General features: G+C 39.6%; 1 protein-coding gene across 1 annotated transcript in view; it reads left to right on the top strand.

Moving 5' to 3' along the window:
* The window catches only part of nrn1la (neuritin 1-like a), a 60,375-nt gene that overhangs the window by 27,329 nt on the left and 11,208 nt on the right, over positions 1–21,838 (top strand). The window contains exon 2 of the mRNA XM_018703534.2: positions 16,273–16,423. Within this exon, the coding sequence (XP_018559050.1) occupies positions 16,273–16,423 (151 nt within the window). The remainder of the gene's footprint in view (positions 1–16,272; positions 16,424–21,838) is intronic.

Genomic DNA, 21,838 nt, shown 5'->3' with positions numbered 1-21,838 from the left:
TTAAACTTATTTAACTTGAACTTCAAAATTCATATCTCATATCTAGAAAACCAGATCAGTTCATATTCAGTGATAATGACTATATCACTGGAATACCTGACAATACTCTGCTCCAGTGTTAAGGAGACCTCATTTAAAATCCTACTGACATTTGGAACACAGCATTTTTTAACAGTGTGTCATGTCAATAGTCTTTTGAAATCTGATCTAATATCAGTGTCTATTCAGTATTTATATTTTTAAGTGTCTGTCAAGAAACACCATTCCAATAAGCTCTGTATGTTTGCAGGCTAAACATGACAGCCTGACACCCGAGGCGAGTCCATGAGCAACTCGAGGGGTTATAGTTAGCGCCGACATATCTGTAATAACATCTTTGTAGTGAAACAGAGTATAGCCTGGCTGTGACATCATGGCTTTAGCTCTCTATATATAGCAACAATATACTGGGCTGGAAAATGACGTGTGCTGGCAGTTAAAGCTAGAATGTTTATTGACCAACATCTACACGTGTAGATACATAGATATATAGATAATATTCACTTTGTCTTCCTTTTTATTCTGTTGAAACCCAAACAACAGACAAGTTCGAGCAAACCCTTTCTGTTTCTGTGTGATCTCTGGGCGCCTCTGACAGACTCACCTGTTTTCTTCATTTAACTATGACTGAGCAAATGTGTTTACAAATGTAGAAATTATTATTCTAACATGATTCATCGTTGATTTATATTTATTTGTAAGTCAAAAATCCCTCACATCCTTTTCCAGAGCTGAGTGTGGGTTAGTTTCAGAGAAAGGACGTGTAATGTGATGTTTGCCAGCATCACTGATTCTGACCTTGATTTTATGGGGAACAACTGGGCGCAGGGAGGGTGCAGTGATGGGACATTTTATGTTTTAAATGGGTCACTTTAACAATGACATACTCTTGCTCAAACCCTGTTTATTCATGTGCTTATTAAAGTGATATTTGATGTGATTTTTAGTAGGAACTCTAGTAGCCCATAGAGCTGTTCATTTTGCAGTACTTTCTGTCAGTAAATTGCACACTTAGTTTCCAAAAACATTTGTTTCCTAACTATGTCTCACTGAGCTGTAAATGAGACAAACATGTACAAGCTGTGGGTGTGGAAGGGTTTGTTGCTTTTTGTGTTCCTCTATTAGACCTTTGTTAGCAGATAGGTTTGACAATGTGGTGTTGACACTTCTGTATGCTATTAACTAGAAGATAGTTCACACAGTTTCTCCCAAAGACTCACAATGTGCTTGGGGAAATCTAAAGATTATATATATGTACAACATTTGGGATTGTTACATGAATAACTACTGATCTAACAATCTGTCAGCTGTAGCCTGCAGCACAGGCTGAAGATGTGTGGATTTTTTTTTCACCATCTTGTGTTTGTGTGCAGTTGTCATTCTCAGTTTGTGGGGTGATGTGGAAACATGGATACACAGTAATACAACATGTCTGTGGGTCGACTTGTTGTGATGAAACCACAGTGCAAATTGCTCGACGGACCGCCTGCACAGATAAGACAGCCTGTCACAGAAACATACACGTTGCTATTACAGACTTTTGCTTGCATTTGTAGAACGACTGCTTCTGTATGTGAGCATGCGCACAGATGCACAGAGTGTGTATCTCTGTAAGTGGATACCTGTATGTCCATTTACCCTTGTGCCTGCATGCAAAAGTGTGTATGTGTATTTATATCAATGTGACCATGAAATTCCTTGGATGTCGAGTTCTATTTTCAAATCAATAAAAAACAAACAAACATCTTGCACCCTGCAGAGCACCAAGTTTCACTTATTGATAGCTTGCACATTTTCAAATCAACCCTGTGAGTAACAGGGAGTCAAAGACGAGAAAGAGTGGAAGTAGGGTAGTAGACTGTGCCTGTGGTTTGAGTTCATATGGGTTTGGCAAACAGCATGTTATTCACTGCATCAGTGACGCTTAAGTTACTTTAACAATTATATATTCTTCAGCTCTTGACAGTGAACGAGATGTGAACACTAAGTCAACAGCAGGAGCACCACAACAAATAAAACAGGCTGACAGACAGGAAACAGAGTGAAGATTTAAAGGACATGTGATAAGAAAGCTGCTCTCTCTCTCTCTCTCTCTCTCTCTCTATGTCTTGTTTTAAACCTGCATCACAGAACATTATCCTCTCTCCTTTCTAGTTTTTCACTCTTTAGCTTTTATTAAATCTGCTAGGTAATGTAAAGGTATTTCTGTTACTTCAGTAAACAAGGTGTAGCATTAATTTAGGCAGAGTACTGATGTTGCCATTGTGTTGGTTGCTGCTGGAGCTCCCTCCACCGCTCCAGCTCCTTCCTTATGTGGTATCTTTATTAACGTAACTCTAACACAAACTCTAACTGTGTATCCATTTGCTAAAAATGGTCACTTCCTTGCTGTAAGTGTCGTGTAATAAGTCTTCATTGCTTTCACTCTGGTACTTCATGTCAGTCGGTCCTGACCAAGAAAAAAAAAAAAAAAACATACATTAGCCAGGTTCCCATCCAAATTTACCAAACATTTTAAACCAGTTTCCACAAAATTTCCAAAAGTAAGTTGGTTCTTTGAGATAATCAGCTGTTGGGGCTAAATCTCTACACAGGTGTCAAGGAGATGATGTAATTAAAAGAATGCTGACGAAATTCATAGGATGCAAAACAGAATGGATTTATGTCCATTTCCTGTATTCATGTGAGGAAAGCTTCAATATGCACATTCTGAAAATCAAGCTACCACTAGCATGAGTTGTTACACTCCATCAAGTCCTTCACTCTCATCCTCGTTGTGTTCAGTGTCTCAGCTAATGCAGGAATTGGGAGCTTGCTAGCCTGTAAGTCTGCCATAGAGACATCTTCTAGCAGCTAATGCTAGCTTGAGGCCTCGGGTGCAGAGGGGGAGTAGACCAGAGGCACATTCACATATTTGTTGCCTCTGCCTTTCCTGATTGGTCAGGAAGGGGTGAGTCTGGGTCAGAGAGGCTTTTGGCAGCTCCACATTAAAATACATTTAGGAGCATATTTTAACTATACAATATTAGAAAAAGTTACATACTTAAGCTGTAGTCACAAGCTTCATGTACATCATGATTTTAGGGTAGAGTAAAAATGGTTTTGTGACCTTTTTTTTATATTTTATTTATTTTTTCCCAGCAATACGTCCCAGGTGTTTTTTTTCCTGCATTGCAAAAATGCACATACAAGTAGATGGCACAGTGTGCTAAACACCTGATACTGAGATGAGACTGGACAGACTGTAGATAAACACTCAGCTGGAGGCTGACTCTGACTATAACCTGCCATTTTTCTGCTTTTCTGACCCCATGGTTCATTCACTCACAATGCTATGTAAGAATCATGTGAGTAACCAGGTTACTTATGTTCTATGAAACCATTATGATGTGAGCTACACTGGGATAAATCATGATTGGGATACAGATATGTGTCGTCAAGTCATGTAGTCGGTGAGTTGGTAGGTTGGTGCATTTCTTAAGTTTCCTCAGTTCCAAAGTAATCCAGTCACAGTTGCCTTTATATTCACTGGCAGTAGCTGCTAATAACTAATTTGGTATACTTTTAATGGTGCCAATTTGTCAAACTGGAAACATATAGGATAAAAATAACTGGGCCTACAGCAGGACTTACTGAAACCATGGCAATTGGAGGCATTTTATTTGCTGTTTACATCCCTGCAGCATTCAAAGAAATTTCAGTGACGTGCACACCGCTCAGCTGGGGTTGGCAGAATTTCTATGAATAACACATTAATTTTTATCTCTGTGAAACACTTCTATGTGGATAAAACATGAGCCTTAATTTAAACAGTTGTCACCTGAGGAGGAGGGAAAGGAGTCCTGTGTGGGAGGAACTTCAGTGCTTCAAACGACTGGAAAATTCCAGCCCTCCACCCCTCCAACCATCTCTCTCTATATATTTTCATGTTAACAAGCATTGAACTTGTCCACAGAGGCTTTACGTGCACTTTTCTCCCCTTTCACAAGTCACACACTCCTCCAAGTCAATTACCTGAAGCCTGATGAAGCTGATTGGATGCCTCTTTTTGTTCCCTTCTTTATTTTTCTTTCATATTTTTCTTTTTTGCTTTCCACTTCATTCTGGGCTGCTGGCCCCCCTACAGAGCACACAAACAGAGGTGTTAATGGAAAGGTACTGTAGAGCAGGTTTCCCAGTCACAGTGAGGAGTCACCTGACCTGGACCAGCCTAATTATAAGGTGTTGTTGTTCACTTCTAGTCCCATGAACACACAGGCAGCATAAAAACATATGCACGCACGCACGCACGCACACACACACACACACACACACACACACACACACACACACACAATTTACATTAGTGTATATGCAGAAATGTATTGTATATGTGCACATGCACATACACTTACCTTGTTTTTGTTTTTAAATTAATTTATGAATTATAATTAATTACATAAGAAAGCTCCCACACATAGGCTTGCACACACACACATGCACACCCACACACACCCACACGCACACACACAGACACACACATCCTCACACAATACTAGATGCAAACAGTCTCAGAGGGATGTTGATTCTCACGCGATGAGGCCTGTCACCCTGAGTACCATCATTAGTTCTACATATATGTTTTCATGAGGAGGCACGTAAGAGGCCAAAGTTTCCATAGTGAAAGTTACCATAGCATCACATAAAAACACTCACGGACATATGTTGTTTGTGTGTGTGTGTGGGGGTCGGGTGGGGGGGCTATGTGCATCATTCAGGGATGGATTGACACCTGAAGAAAAATAGCTGCAGGTCTAATCAATTTCAGTGTGTTCCCCTGAGATACTCTCTGTGTGTGGTGGTGTGTGTGTGTGTGTGTGTGTGTGTGTTTGTCAGGTGAGGTGAGCAGCAGGCATCAGCAGCATTTCAGTCCAGTCAGCAGTGATCTTGCCAGCCTCTGCACGACCAGACTCATGAATAGATCAGTACATTGTGTTTGTGTGTGTGTGTGTGTGTGTGTGTGTGTGTGAGAGAGATGTGTGTGTATGTGTCTGGATGCCATTCTACTTTCCCAAGTCCCATAGCCATCGTGGTGATTGTGCGTCCATCTCATATACTGGGTGTTTCAGTCTGTAACATGGCAGCAGCCCTCTGCCTGTTCGGAACACTGTGCTGTCAGTGGGGTGTCAGTGTGTTCTCACTGCTCCACACAGCACATCGCTTTGAAAGTGGAGCAGAGGGGAAAAGAACAACTTTGATGTTTTTTTACTATGCACACAAATGGAAACAACACCTGAGCTGAAACACTGGTAGAGCGACAGATTTTTATAAAGACAGTCCGACATCAACCAGTTTACTTTCAGTTCGCAATAACCAGTGCTTTGTATGTAATTACAAGTCTTGCACTGAGAGGCTGAAAATCACTAGTCAGCTTGTAAGCTCACGAATAAAGATACAAGGTGGTGAGAGATAATTCAGATGTCCACTGTCCAGAACTTAAAGCCCATTAATTTTCTGAACAGTCAATGGTAGGTGACTAAAAAGATGGAACATTTAAAAGGCTTGGTTGGATAGGAAACTGTCTGAAACTACATGAAGCAAAAAGAACTACAACTCCCAAGGACCATTTTGGTAGAGAGGAATCCAATTACATGAGATTAGCTTAAAATTCAGTTGTGTTAGTGGCTAGTGAGAGATAAAGGTTAAAAACATCAGCAGGTGAAAACACCACATTTTCAAATTCCTGGTCAATTATATATGAACTATTCTCAGTGTTTTATCTCCAGCTGCAACAATGATGCATTTTTAAGTTAATTCAGTTTTGTTGTATTAACACAAACCCATATACTTTTATTAGAAGACTACACAATGAATCTTGTGTATTTCAGCATTACATATGCTATATGAGGATTTTTTTAAAGCTCAGATTTGCACTGGATGTAAAAGAACTGTAGATTTTTATGTAAACCGAATGAAGACAACATGCTGTGGAGCAATGTTCACCGGATTCAGTGCTGCCTCAGCTGCAGATGGTGATGCCTACTATCTGAGATCATCATGTGTAGCATTTTAAATTTGTGTTTCAGTGTGTCAGACGTCATTTTGTGGAAACAATTTACCAGCACCGCCACACGTTTCAGAATTGGATTTTCAGGTTGACTGCTGGATTGTCCTGCTTAGTGTGGTGTGAAACACAACATGCAGCTGCTTGTTTGATCGCTTGATTTGTTTCAAATGAAACCAAACATACAATTTAGAGTCAGTCTCCTCAGGCAGAAAGCCTTGCTTTAATCACTGGCTTTTTAAGCAAATGAAATTGACATCCACCTTCAAGCTCCTTTGATGCCATCACTTCAAACAAGTGAGAACAAGTTCTAGTCAAAGCCATCAGGATTGTCTTGGTTCCTGTCTCAGTCGTGCTTATGTTAGCCATTCTGCCTCTGTGTCCCGACATTTTCAATCCACCCATCAGTCTTTCCCACCAGCAGTGGTCTCCTTACTTCCATATCGAAGTAAGGAGCAGCTTGGACTGTATCACAGTATATTAGCCACTTAAAACTTTTAAATATAATTTTTGTTAACATAAATTGAATATTATGTTTTTCATATAGATATGTGATTTTTATAAATGATAGAAATGATAATATAAATGGTGCCACAAAGAGGTCACAGAGAAATAACTGACTGTGAACATTATTGTTATTATAAGACTGCAAATCGATTGCGTTATGAATAATGATTAAATGGGCAGAGACAGGATAAAAAAAGAGGCGTCTTGTACAGCAGGGGTATTACTGTGGGATCACTATGTCACGCACTTGTCACTGACATAATGAACTGCCAGAGTATACAGAGAACGATACGAGCAGACCACATTTTAACTGCTTTGGACTGTCTGACTGATAAACGAAAATTCTGACATGCGTACATCTAACTGTGGTTACACACACACACACACACACACACACACACATATATGTGACCTATTTTTAAAGATTACATCTTCCTAAGGAACAAATTTGTTTTGGGCCTCAGGGAGTGCCATAGACAGGGTAGGGAAGACTAAGTATCAAGAGACCGACAGTCTTTTCATGGGATTTGTTGACAATGAAGAAAAATGTAGAGTAATGCCAGTCTTATCCTTTAACATTTGTCATATTGATATTATAACCTGCTGTACTGGGTGCAGTGCGAGCAGTGTTTCCTGACATCAATAGTCCTAAACAATTCTGCCAAACAAATACTATTTATCAGTGCTATTCATCAGACTCTCAGAAGAATGCTTTTCTACACTTCTTCATCTCTTGTTATCCGCTTTATCTCTCTCTGATCACAATCAAGTCTGCAAAGCCTGGAGATTTTTTTGCTGCCTATATCAATCAGTCACTCTACCTCCCCACTCCCACTGCTCTCTCTCTCTCTCTCACTCTCTCTATATCTTTCTCCTTGGGCTCAGTCTTAGTTCAGATATCAAATATTAAACAAGGCAGGTTGAGAAGCAGTTGATCAGTTGTCCCTTCATTGATCTGCCCACTCCCCCCCCGGCACTGATGTGCACCATGCAGCTGGAGCTATTCATCCATTTGTCCAAACATTTGTAGTTTCAAGCATGTTTTTATCTTTCTCGCTCTTTTATTTGATTTTGTTCTACTTATGTCCATTTCATTCTCCTCTCTACTGAACATCAGTATGGCCATTGTCTGCATCTTCATGTCAGCAGTCATGTGAATAAAGAAACTTCTTAAAAACTGATATTTCAATTCCAAAATTTAAATCAGCTGAGGCTCACTAGTGTCAGGCCTGTGAGCATGCATCTGCACTAACCTTGACAAGTTCTTTGTCTTTCTATGAAATTTAATACAAGCATTTGTGGTCCCCAGAGAATTAATCACATTGAATCACATCACATTGATGACAGTGATCCCCTCAATTTACCTGCAAGCAACAACACAACGTGGTTTTCCCAGAAGTTGGTGATCTCTTGAGTTTTTCAAGTGTCAACAAAGTATGACAAATAAGTCATATTTATGACTTCGTTGAGTGGGATTGGCAATGTCAGTCTGGTGAACCAGCACCATCATCAGGTCAAAGTTAAAATTCTTCAAACACTTACCACGCACCTTCTCAGATCTCCTGGTCACCTCAGCACGAGGTGGAAAAGGTTCAATCAAGCTTTGCAAACAGATCATTAGTTTACAAGCCAAACCAGGAAAAACAAATTCCTGCCAATTGAACAGATGTGACTCTCTGCCTTGATTTCCCAACTGCACCCACAGAACTCATTTCAGTTTGAGTGGCTGGTGGAGATAATCATACAGCACTTTTCTGAAGAGGATCTTTTCCAAATAAGTGTAGAAATTCAAAACGGTGCATCAGGGAGTCCCCTGAGTCCCAGCCCTACATTGTGTTGATTTCAATATAATAGGCTGAATTAGATATAATTCAGGGTGGCATGGTGGTACAGTGGTTAGCACTTTCGCCTAACAGCAAGAAAGTTCTGGGTTCGAACCTGGTTCATTCAGAGCTTTTCTGTGTGGAGTTTGCATGTTCTCCCTGAGCCTGCATGGGTTCCTCCAGGTACGCCAGCTTCCTCCCACAGTCCTGTAGGTGTGAATCTGGTTGTTTTTGTCTCTATGTGTCAGCCCTGCAATAGACTGGTGAGTCTTAAGGACAAGCGGTTATAGATGATGGATGGATGGATAGACATAATTCATATGTATACATATTGGTACAATCTCTCAGAGCTTGTTGGTACTTCAAAACAGTCACTGTTTAAGAGACATCATTTACCATTACTGTGTTTACCGTTAATCATCATTTAATGGTGAATAAACCAGTGTCTTTCAGTCAGAGAGCTATAGTTTAAAAGAATATTTCAGCATTTCTGGAAAATTGCTGACTGTTATTCCCTTTTATTCCTAAGAGAGAGATGAAAAGACTGATATAAATTTCAAGGCTGTGCATTAAGCAGGGAACTGGAGCTAGGACACAGTCAACCTACCTTAATATGAAGACTGGAAACAGAAGGAAACACTTAGCCTGTCTAGTTCCAAAAAGAAAAGAAAATCCTAACCTAACACTCATAAATTAAAATGTTATATCTCATTTGTTTAACCCATACACAAACATAAATGTCATAAAGACAATTTGTTGTTATTCCAGGTGGAGTGACACAACTTTGAAAGACATAATTGTGGTTCCTATGAATGCAGGCCACTACACATTTGTGGAATGACAAATAAAAAACTGAGCTGTAGCTCTACCACAGCCGGTTCCAGACACATTGCAGGATTTCACTGGAACAGTTTGAGGTCCTGCTTGAGGATGCTACTGTCACATCTAAGAAGGCAGAGGTCCAGCTACCAGGATTCTTCGCCCCAGAACAGCCTCTGCCAGTTTATATGATTGGTTGACATGACACCTGACACTATAGAGTGGATGTATTTTTTAAATCTGGAAGTTAGCATCACCCTGTTTCCCTCAACAAAAAGCCAATGGAATTTTTACATTGGTTTTTGGATTGTTGCAGCAAATAAACTCTGTCACCAACAAAAGTTTATGATATTTTTATTTACTTTTCTGATTTTTGAAGCCTAAATACAAAATACAAAACAAAAACACAAAAAACACAACACAAACACAAAAACATTAGCCTAAAGCTAATGTTAAGCTATAAATGAACTACACCACGGTTACATGACGTCAGCTTCACCACCACTACACTTCCAACTTGTAATTTAATTTAGTGTGCTTACCTTTTGCACAAAAGTCTTTCTTCTTAGAGAGTTAGTGATAGTTTGCAAGAGCGCAAGTATAAACACAAAGAGGCTGTAAAAGTGGACTGGTGAGTAGATCAATTTTATGTGTGGCATCATGACTTTATTTAACGACTTGTTAGCAACCGCCAATGACACATAAAAGCGTAAAAAAATCTCAAGTTGGTTATTTTCTGACGTAGAATAAACTTAAATGCTTGTGTATAACCACAGACCTTATTTCAGGCATCTAACCAAAAACGCTTTCAAAAGACCCCACTGACTTTGGGACGAGGGAACCAGGAATGCTAACGTTAACTTATTTCCAGGTTTTAGGACTCATTCCTGCACCACTTTATTTGTGGAGCGAAAGCCCAGAAAAATCAACCTCCTTCCAAAAAGATATTATGTTGCTTTTTTCGCTGTGTAATATTCACGTTCTGTGTGAAAGTACTCAATGACAAAAACAGCATTCTTGGTCACATTGCTCTCACTCATCTCCACCTCCATTCCTTTTTCTCTCATATGTGTCTTCTTCTGTCCTTCTCGTGTCGTTTTTCTCTCTCAGGTCTTCATTAAAACTTGATGGAGATGAGTGAAGCCAATAATCTTCAGGCCCTGTGAACAACCCTGGCTGAAATCAATAGGTTTCCTAGAAAAAAAAAAAAAGCCCAACACAAAGAGAATAGGGGGGTGGGAGATGGTCTGGTTTATCAAATATTAAACAGCAGGTCTGTGGGGAGAGGGGGAAGAGCTGTGGTGATGCAGTGTCTGACCCAATTAGCATCTCCTGTTCACCTGCCAGGCTCCAGCCGTGGCTCCACTCTGACTTTTACTCGTCACGACAAACCACTTCTGGGACAGTCACACACTCTTCAGGAGCTTTATCTCTGCCGTCTTGTACACTAATCATGACATGATGCATCTGTGCCTGTCACACCCTTGAAGAGGGCCATCTTAGCTCAGTGAAATATCGGTCACTACCAGCTCCAAAATGATCTTGCTCCGTAGGAGAGCTGGCTGTCAACAAGTCACAGTGAGGCTCCTCTGGGATGAGCAAACTCTAAGTAAACTTGAGTAACATTGTCTCAGCTTTTTGTGTTGTGTCATGAGGTTCTCCAGGGACAGCAGCACTCATACGCTCATTTTTTATTCTTAAGATATTTAGCAAACTATACAATAATCAGAGATTGGAGACTGGCTGGGTTTGTGAGTCAGTGCAGATAAAGAATACCAAAGAGAGAATTATTAGTGAAGTGTGTTTCAGCATCTTTCAGCTCATTGTTTTGATTTAGTTGAACAGCTCTCATCAGCTTTAATTCCAGCAGCACCAGGCAGCTACTTTCTCAACCAAAATGCAGATACTAGCTAGGTTTGCAACAAGCTAGTGAACATGGTGGAGCAGACCAAAACACACTAAAACAAGAGTGAATGTTGAACTTTCATACAAACATGACTGCAAATGAATTCTGATGTTAGCTCATATCAGCTGGAGGCATGAATAGGAAATCATTTTTATTTGTCAACAAATTCCATCAAAAGACCAAAACTAACGATGAACTGATCCAGCTAAGAAGTATTTTTCTGTGTAGCTTCCTCTGGGTTAGAGAATTCCACTGTTGCAAAAATCAATCATTAAAACCACATTAATGAGCCACAGCATTGCACTGGATGACGTGTTCCTTCATTACAATGAACATGGACACTAATTTATCTTGATCTCAGTTTAGAAATGCAATTCTGCAGCTGTTAAAAACAGAGGACAGCTATTATGGGAAATTATGACTACGTATCCTTTTTAAGATCCCCTACAGACATATTCATAAATATTCTTGGAATTATAATTTATGTTTCATTTGGTTATTCTGCAAAAAAAAGTTCAATTACAGAGATAAACATTAACTTAAAATTACATCAACTCCTTCTCTCATTACAAAAAGAATAGGGAGAAGGGATTTATGAAAATATTCTATTAAATATTTCTCTTAGTAGTATAGTACTTACTTTCTTACTTCAAAGTCTCCCACTCCACTGAAGCTTTAGTGCTGTCTCTCCCTTGTAAGTTGCTTTGGATAAAAATGTCTCCCAAATTAGTCAATGTAAATGTAAACATTTCATTTCTAAAGTTTCACTTACAGGATGTTTACTACCTCAATGAAAAGTCAGTTTTCTGTATATGCACTGGGGGCTTCAAGGTTTCACAACCCCCTTGCATATCTAATATGCAGCTTGTAAGTTTTTACATTACTTCTTGTGATGTCGAAATATCCAGCCGGTACATACTCTGAGATTTAAGGTGAACGGGGTAAAACTTGCCCCCTTTGGCACAATGAAAGTAAAACATTGAGGTCAAGTAATGACGATTTAACTGATAACCAGACCAGATCACATGATAAACATGTGATACTTGTATGGGTGCCAACACTGAATGATTGAAGTAAACAGAGTTGTGATGGATGGTAATGAAAAAGCGTCAATTAAATCAAGCAGTGGTTATTTTTTTTATAATGGATCTGTTTTAAAATTCAACATCACAGTTTTAATCACATCTATTCTTAGAGAGAGTGAGTTCCTCTCTCTATTACCTCCTTCTCTCATGTATATGCAGAGATAACTATTCAAACATTGTAATTCAATAGGCAGGTAGTCACTGGTGTGCATTGCCTGCCATGAGACAGGAGCTTCGAGATGAATGAGTAAAGAGACAAATTCAGGGAGGAGAAAGATGGGAATAAGCCGCAGATGGTAAAAGAAAGAAGCTGCCAAAACTTTTTGCTGCACCTCCTTTGTCTCCAACTTCTCAATCACTTGCCCCACAAGAGGAGAGGAGGGAGGGATAGAGGCAAGGGGATGATACCAATGTACCATCCAGAAAACAAATATATCTCATAGAAGTTTGTGTCAGTCATTTATTGAATGTTTGTATTTCTATTTGAGCCAGTCAAGTGACAGCTCTATTCAGTTTTTTTTTTTTAGGCATACCTCAGATTGTCCGATGAGTCATTTAACTGATCACATTATCAGAGACTGGGACACAATCACCACAGACACACCTATATGAAAATGAAAACCGAAAGGATGACTAATTAGGAAATGATGTTGCCTCTTAATGAGACCCAACTGCCATTTTCTATCACTGCATTATTCAATCTTTGATTTCTGTTTGGGAGCATTGTTATTTCATCCTAATCAATCAGCAATTAGTGACATATGTGTCCTGTTGATGTCAACATGGAATCTGCAGTAGGATTTTTTTGTTGGCATTTGCACTAAGCACAGGAATAGCAGACTACACTGATTAGTATATAGTGTGTACAATATAGAGACAGAATTACTCAATGCAAATACATTAAGTGACTGTTGCAGAAAAACTATTATTATTAAAATATGAAATCACTTACCAAAAATATTAATTATTTCCACGACTCATGTCTTTTCAGATCCTGTCACTCTGCACTAACCTCAGTCCTTCCCACCTTTACCTGTTACCTGATTCCCCACACCCACCTGCTCCCCATTCCTTCATTAGTCTGAGAGTACATGTACCAGTCCACTTCCATCCTGTTCTCTGCTAGACTGTTTGTTATGCCTTCAGAGCTGTAGTCTCCCAGCCCTTTTCCTGTTTGCATCATGCTAGTTTTTAGACTTTTGCTTTAGCCTGCCCCTTCTGTCCTGTTCGCCCCGGTGTTTTTGCCTGTCTGTTGCTGACCTCCGCCTGTTTACTATTACCTATAAAATTAAACTCTCTGAACTTTTGTCATAACCACAGCATCCATGGTTCAACTCCTGCCTGAAAGCGTCTTTCGCCCATCCCCACATTTCCTGTCTGTACCTCTACTACTGTCTCAGGGTTAAACCTGAAGTTAACCTGCTAACCCAAAATCTTGCTTCATTGTGCAGGCCTCTGCTCACATTACCCATCACAATGCGATTGAAAGAAACAAAATAGCATTAGTGCAAATTAGTGTTATTAATTTAGTACTATAAAAATACCACGTAAAATACAAGTACCTTCTAGAGGACAGGGTTTTCCCGTCAATAATTTTCTGGAATGTGTACAATGCCAGACCTTATTAAATCATCTAGAAAACTGGAGATGTGGGTGGTAATTGAAGAGTCTGGAACCAAGCTGGAAATGTTGGGAGAGGATGAAGGAGATTTGAGGTGGATGAAAGAGGACAGAAAAGTTAAAAGGCTCTGATGGAATAACTCCAACTTCTGTTTTCATGACACTTTACACTCCTCTAAGTCTTCTCAGGCCTCTGATTTATATTCATTTGCTCCTGCTTAAAGGATGAGAAAGGATCAACCAAATCAAACAGTGGTCCCCATGTCCCAGAAAAGATCTTGCTCGCTGCTGAAAGCTTAGTTCACTTTTCAAACCTCTGTTAATGGAGGCGCAACACCAAAACAACTGAATGATTGTTAATTATTATTTCAAACTACGACAACAAAATACACCTCTCTCTTAAAGAATGTTATAATTCTCATGTCTGTCTCAATATACAGCTTTGGGCTTTGGCGAGATGCTGTAAATAGCTATGTACAAAATAAATGACTTGTGAGACTTGGCTCTCAGGAGTGTGTGTGTGTGTGTGTGTGTGTGTGTGTGTCCATGCATAAAGTGTGCACTTTAGTGTCTAATTTTGAAATCCTGGGAGAAGCTTTGATATAAACTGAGAGCAATTTTCTGAATGGCTCCCCTTGATTTTGATTAATTTCTGAAAGATGTTATTAAATGATAAAATCATATAATAAAATTGTAGGTTATAGACATCTAACAGCATAGGTATATGTAACCTCCACTTCATCCTGACACCTGCCATTAAAATGCATCTCCAGTATGAAATCTGATTTTTCTTTCTTGTCATGTCATGCATGTCACTTGCTCCCCTAACCTTCGTGTGTACCTAGAATTGACAGTAAACACCTCGTCATGCTTGTTCTCCATCAGCAAGAGTCCTGACAATCCATGCTGACAACTGACAAAATACTACCTGAGCTGCTTGACACCTGACAGATATGTTGTTGTTGTTGTTCCTGGTCGGAGTTTCTGAATGTAGTGCATGTATTAGTGTTTAGTAGGGTAGAGTTTTGGGCACTGTATTCAAACTGCACTAATAAATAATTTTATATTAACAACTGATCAAATTACTATATGTACCAGTGGAAGCATGAGTGACAAGTCACATGCTTTGTGTACATCTTGATTTATTCATGTTTCCACTGCACTCTGTCTTATTTTAGTTTTATTGAAACATCAACTTTTCTACATGAGACAAATCTAAAAAACTGAAAAAACTGTCTGAGAATGTTAAGTCAGGAGAAATATTGTGCAGAGTCGAAGTTTGTTTTCGGTTCTTTGCCTTTTCCACATAAATTGCAACATAATTAAACACTGCAAGGAAAACTGTCTTTGGACAGAGAAATATCCAAGAATTTGGGCTCTCATGGTAGCCTTATAACATGACTGAACAGCCATTTTGTTCCACTCGATTCACTCAGCCAGTCATGGTATTCTTGTTGGTAGGAGGGGAGTTATTTTGCTTAGTTTTTTTCCTAAACAATTAGGTATCTATCCCTGTGACAGTGAGTGATTGTTTGGAGCACATTTCTCATTTTCATCAGAGATATGTCATTTTAAGAGTTTCTGTTTCAGGCTTAGAACAACCTGCACTAGTGTATGAATCTCATTCCAGATAGTTACTATTTTTCACTTGCTTTTCCTCATGAATCTAGCTAGGTAGCTAGCCATCAGTGGGCACAACACCAGGCCTCTTTGACTTGAACAAATCTGAGATGTGTAAAATGATTCAGTGGCCTGGTACCAAGCTATTCCCACAGGCCTTTGAAGGTTTCCTAGCATTGCTAACCCAGTCATACTCTACCTGTCATCCATGGTGTCCTCTGCATTCACTCATTCGCTCAGTATGCCCCTGAAGTCTCTGAAGGTTTCGGTAACATAAGCTGCATTCATAGCTTTAGCTAATTTGGGTGACATGGTCTTGACATTCGTATATAGATTGTGTGTGCTCTTGCTCTGAGCACAGTATTATCAGAGGAAAAGTTTGGGTTGGACTGGGCCTGCCCTGCCCGCTGAATCTCCATTTCCTGGTCAATGAGCCTTGATGTGTCTCATCTCTGATGTGAGCTATCGATCAGCAGCTGACTTTAAACACTAAATGAGTGAGAGGAGGGAGAATTGAAGATGGAACCACAGCTGTCTGTCGCTCTGTGTGTATGATGGCTCATACTCAACCTCTTTGATTGATTATTGAAACAGGCAGCAGTTAGACTTTTCAGACACTTTTTTATATGCACACTTGTCTCATCTCACTCTGGTCCAACAGCTGCAGCTATTAACAAAGGGAAATAGTAATAAGTTTATTGTCATCTGCTATTTCTATTCAAATTGGTTTCCCAGTTCATATTACATAGTAACTTCAACTTTCAATTCATTTCTTCTGTGCCTGTTTGTGGTTTTGTGTGTGTTTTCCAGTGCTGAGCCCGTGCCCTGTGGCTGCAGCTTCAGCCAGAAGGTGTCACTCCATCTATAAAGGTTTCGCTCAGTGTCTGATGGCTCTGGGCGACAGTCTGACAGACAGTGCCCGCAAGGACGAGGACATGCACGAGATACATTCCATCTGCAGGTCAGTGCAACCACACACATACATTGTCAAGTCAAAGACAGCAGACACACAAACACTCTCTGAAAAAAAAAAAATCCCAAAGCACTGAGTCAGTTAAATAGGAAGCCTGCAGAGTTTCAGTATTTAAATATACATCTCTAAACCCCACAGGGCAGTTAGGTCAGTATTAGTAAGAATTCAGTTACTTTAGGAGAAAGGGTTTGGAAAACAAAGACAGAAGCTCCCAGGGAAAAGGAGTAGATGTTCTCTGAACTAGAAATGATTATGCAAGGCTTTTTGGGGGAAAAAAAAAAAAGAAGAAGTTTAGACAAGCATTTTACAATTCCACAAAGTCAGTCTGCTATCTGACATCGATAGGGCACGTACAGGTTGTACATTTTTACAATACCTCAAGTCCGAATACCTAAGTCTTGGCTCTGTAATCCCTCATTGGACTCACTCATGACCTGTTCACGTGCAGTCAGTAGAATTAATGTTTTCCTCGAATGACTGTGTGTGAACAATAATGCTTAATGACAGTTATAAATAAATTAGTATTTATTTATAACTGGCAGTTTACAGTAAACAGTTTGTGACATTTGCACTGAAAGATTTACTGCTGTGGTAAAGAAGAATCAGGGGCTTCAGTACTAATGGTATACATAACCTGTGTACAATAGTGGACTGGGGCTTAAAATGTGTCACATTTACTACATGCTTTAAATTAGACTCTTCTGTGTTATTGCCTATATAAATGAGAGGACTGCTGAGACAATTAACTGTCTGTACAATTCATTTGACTTGAGGAATCTGCAGGCCCTCTTTAAAGAGGTACTCCAGCAAATTAGTATTGCACATCGCCTCTTTCCACGACATTAAGGTGTTTTTGTCACGTGTAAACTGTGAACTGTGATTAGCACAGCTGTTTCAGAGAAACAAGTGACTTGTGATGTGACTAGCTACGAATGAATTTATTAATCACCACACCCTCCAATTTATATTCCACCCCAGCTAGCCCTTTTGCACTTTACACCGGCTGCACTGACAAGAACCAGAATAGCAGGAGACACCTACTCAGTCTGTGCACCCAAGACCTACTGTGCTGTTGTTGTGCATGCATGGCTTAAATAGGGCCCTAATAGTCTAAAGTCCTGCTTGTAGTTCTGCAAGGCTTTTTGCTTAGGCACAGCTGTGCTTTGAGCTAAATGCTAATATTTGCATGCTTACAATGACAGTGCAAACATGCCAGTAGGTATAATGTATAATGTGCTTTCCATGTTCACCATCTTAGTTTTCCCTGTTAGCATGCTAATATTTAGTAATGAGCGCAAATCACATTATCCACAAACAATACTAGAATGGATAAACCATACAGTGTGAAGCATTGTAACATGGTGGGAAAAAGTAAAGAAAAAATGTTAAATTTGTTGTAAGCCATGGACAGGAAATTCTGCACAGTAGACTGTGTGCTCTGCAGTGCAAGTGCACTTCTATTAGTTCTGTTCTGAGTTCTGTGTCATCAACACCATGATACGGAAATGCTGGGGCATAACTGAAATCAATACTGCTAATATTTCTTTAGTTCCTTCCTCTGCTATTGTAAACAAAATTTTCATTTGCCACAGAGATTTCCTTTTGTGACGTGTCATTAACAAGCACCCATCAAAGGATGGGGGATATACTCCCTGATAAAATAAAAAATGATTTTACTGACTAGGATTATATGAGCAGAGTACAGAGTCTTTCATTAACACAAACAGAATGACTGCAGTGATTTATGCAGTATGACTGCTGGATTGCTATAACTCTGCCAGGTGTGAGTTGAAGTTGATAAAGAAATTACTTCCCACATTTTCTTCTGTGTGTCATTTGTTTTATGCAAAGGCAACTGAGTTCATTTGAGTGATTTAGACTTCCATCTCAAAATCAAATTGAAATTCTCCCCATGATTTGTGTAAGGAAATAATACTATGCTTTTTTTTTGTTTTTTTACTTGGGAAAGCGGGTAAAAACAATTTTTGGACAGGAAGCCTGTAAAAGTTGATTTAATATTAATTGAACTTATTTTCATCTCATATCTTATCTTTACATTCAGAATTTGAGAGGACACCTTGAGCTATTAAGTTTGTATTCTGCTCTGAAAGTATAGAATAAAGAAAGAAAGCAAACATGGCCAAGTGACCTTCTGAATGGAAGCTAGTTAGTTTTTCTTGCTAAAATTATTGATTCCCATCAGACATTACTTCTTGTTCATATTAATTCAGCATCTACTGAGTCATCAGCAGCTCACACACAGTCAGTGCTGTGTTTGTCTTGCCAGTATAAAAAAGGAAGGATTCTTAACAGTGTTACTGGGTACTCTTGCCAATTGTGTAAGTAACCACACTGTCATAACGTAACAAGAAGAATCCTGTAACTGCAGCACTCCGTACAATATCCTGTGATTCAAATCATGATATGGTGTAATGCAAGGAGTCATGAAGTTACTCAGGCAGTTCATTTGGAAAACATGGTTACTGTTGTCTTGTCAAGACTCAGATAAAAGTAGATTGATACCATTCTTGTGTATGTACAGTAAATATGAAGCCACCAGCAGCCAGCTTATGTAGCTGAGCAGAAAGAGTGGAAATAGGGGGACACAGCGAGTCTGGCTCTGTTCACAAGTAACAAAATCTGCCTACCACCACCTCCAAAGCTCATGTTTTATTTCTCTTGTTTAATATGTACAAACAGTGTATAGAAATGACAAATTGCTATTCTACAGTGGGTCATGTGTCAGACTATTTCTTTGTCCAGTTGCCAGTTGACCAGGATTTTACTGATCCTGACGAGTTAGCCAGTCGCTTGCAGCAAGTGTCATATTGCACAGACATGAGTATGGTGTTCCTCTTGTCATTTAAATATCAAGTAAAGCAAATCCCTAAAATCTTTCATTTAAGTGATATTATAAACAATTTTTACTGCCCACTCACACAGACATAGCACCAATCAAATTATTAGTAAACCAAATGTTCATTATCCCAGAACACTAATATAGGGAGCTTGGCCACTGTAGAAAAACAAATGAAACTTAAATTTGTTCTTTTTGGTTTGATATTTTGGTAATTACGGATTAAAACAAATTAAATCATTTAATTTCAGTTTGACTGAAGTACGATCACTTATTCCCAAGCAGCACTGCCTCTCTCTATTTTCACTCTGCAGGTCTCTTTTTAGCCTCTCATTGTTTCAGCTAGAGGCTTGATGACACTGATTAAAGATGCAGAACATCTCTCACCCCCCCTCACCCCCACCCCTCCCACCTTCTCTCACCACTTAATTTCTCTATATCCTGTATCCATCCGTCATTCCACACTCTCTCTCAGTCCTCTCCGTTCCCCACTCTATTTATACATACCTCTGCCATCCATCTTCCCAAGAAGTCGTATCCTCTCGACCAAGGAGCCATTAATGTGTGAAGGGCCTTAGAATAGGATCACTGATTTGAGAGCAATGTTTCTGTCAAGTGAAATTTGTACAGAACTGCAATCATACTGAGCCCAGAATTATCACAGCATAGTTAGAGACCAAAGAGGTCAACCAAAGAGGTCAAAATACGAGTTACACTCATAAAGTTTCTAGACTGACTGCTGACAGGTTAAGTGCTTATTTTATACAATGTATTGTGGAATCGTGACCAGCAGTCTTTTCTCATAATATTATGAATGAGGCTTTAACAAACTAAAGAGAGAGCACTCGATCAGTCAGTGACAGCAAACATGCACCATAAAATACAGCTACAGCAACAGTCTACAGTTCACAGAGAGGTGTTGATGCTTGTAAAACTGACTCCGAGGAATCTAAGAAGGATTTTCCTTTTTGTTCAAGACACATTTTCATTGAAATCTATAAAGCATGACATAATAGTCCACGAGGAAAACCTAATGGAGCTATTCTGAATATATCCTCCTGTGAGGATGTGTGTATGTACAAGCTTCTTCTTGCAGTATCAGTCCTTTCATTGATATCTTGGCTCAAGCTTTACAGCACATTGTGCAGGAGCTTGGTGTGTGTTTAAAATATTCTTTTCAGAAATTTTAGAAACAGGGTTGGTTTAACGGTGACTTTTTATTAAGGAAGGGATAAGGGAATAGGGTTCTAGAGAATTTCCTCACATGTAGAATAACAGCTTGTTTATGTGCGTGTGCGTATGTGTGTGTGTGTGTGTGTGTGCGTGTGTGTGCGCACGCGCGTGTGTGTGTGTGTGTGTGTGTGTGTGTGCGGTGTGTGTGTGTGTGTGTGTGTGTCACCATGGCCCTGCAGCCCACCCATGGTACCACTCCACTGTTGTTAAGTCTCTGCTATTCCTTGAGGTACCAATTAAACTACTAATCCTGCAACCCAGCCACCTCTGTGTGAGTGTTGCCTAATGCAATGACATATAAGCTCTCTCTCTCTTTCTCTCTCTCTCTCTCTCTCACACACACACACACACACACAATCCACATGTCCACATACACACTTTCTTCCAATCTACACTCTACACGCTCACTCCCTGTATCCTCACCTCACTTCTCTCTTCTTCTTTCTCACTCTCCATTCCTCCACTTCCCACTCTCTTTCTTCCTCTTCTTCGTCCCACCCTCCTCTCTTGTCTTCTCTCACCTCCCTCCACCCCTCTGCCCTGTTTTTCTTTCCTCCTCTCTCTCTCTCCCCTTCTCCACTCAGGAACATGGTTTTAGCACTTCTATCAGAGCCATCTAATGAGGAGGTAGCATGGTGCTCCCCTCTCAAGACCTGCAAGCACGTGCACACTTTAACTTACACACACATACACATGCGCACACACACATGCACGCTACACTGTAGTCTGAATAGGAGGCTATGATTTGCATCTAGGCCAAGGCTGCTCCATTGTCAGAACACTCCCAGGAGTACAGCACTGCTTTTATTCCTCATATTCACAATAGGCATTATGCAGTTGCAATCATTCACTGTGGATCCAGAGTAGGTGAGGTGAAAAGGAAATATTTGGGTCTAAAGATACAGATGAATTAGTACAATAGAATTAAACAGTAACCTTTTGCTGCAGCTTTAAAATGAATAGAGAAGATTCAGATGAAAAATAGGTAGCACTTTACATTAAGTCAAATTTATATAGGGTTTATAGGTTATCACTTTATAACATACATTTATTGATGGTTGTGGGCCCATTCTCAGATGAATAAGCTTTGGTAGCCTTTTCTATGATCAGTGTGTTTTCCATGTCAGTATGTTCGCTTATGTCTCATTATCAATCAGTAAGACTCCTCTATATGCTCACCTGCATGCTGGAGTAAGGCTTCTGGGCACAAAACCATTTAGTAATTGCATACAATAGCAGGCTAGGTGGCTGAGTATAAACTACAAAAAATGTTCAGCTGGCTTAGTAATGTGCACTGTTAATGGTTCATTATA

This window comes from Lates calcarifer, linkage group LG10, assembly GCF_001640805.2.
Source record: "Lates calcarifer isolate ASB-BC8 linkage group LG10, TLL_Latcal_v3, whole genome shotgun sequence".
In the NCBI taxonomy this organism is placed as follows: domain Eukaryota; kingdom Metazoa; phylum Chordata; class Actinopteri; family Centropomidae; genus Lates; species Lates calcarifer.
This window is presented reverse-complemented; position numbering and strand designations above follow the sequence as displayed.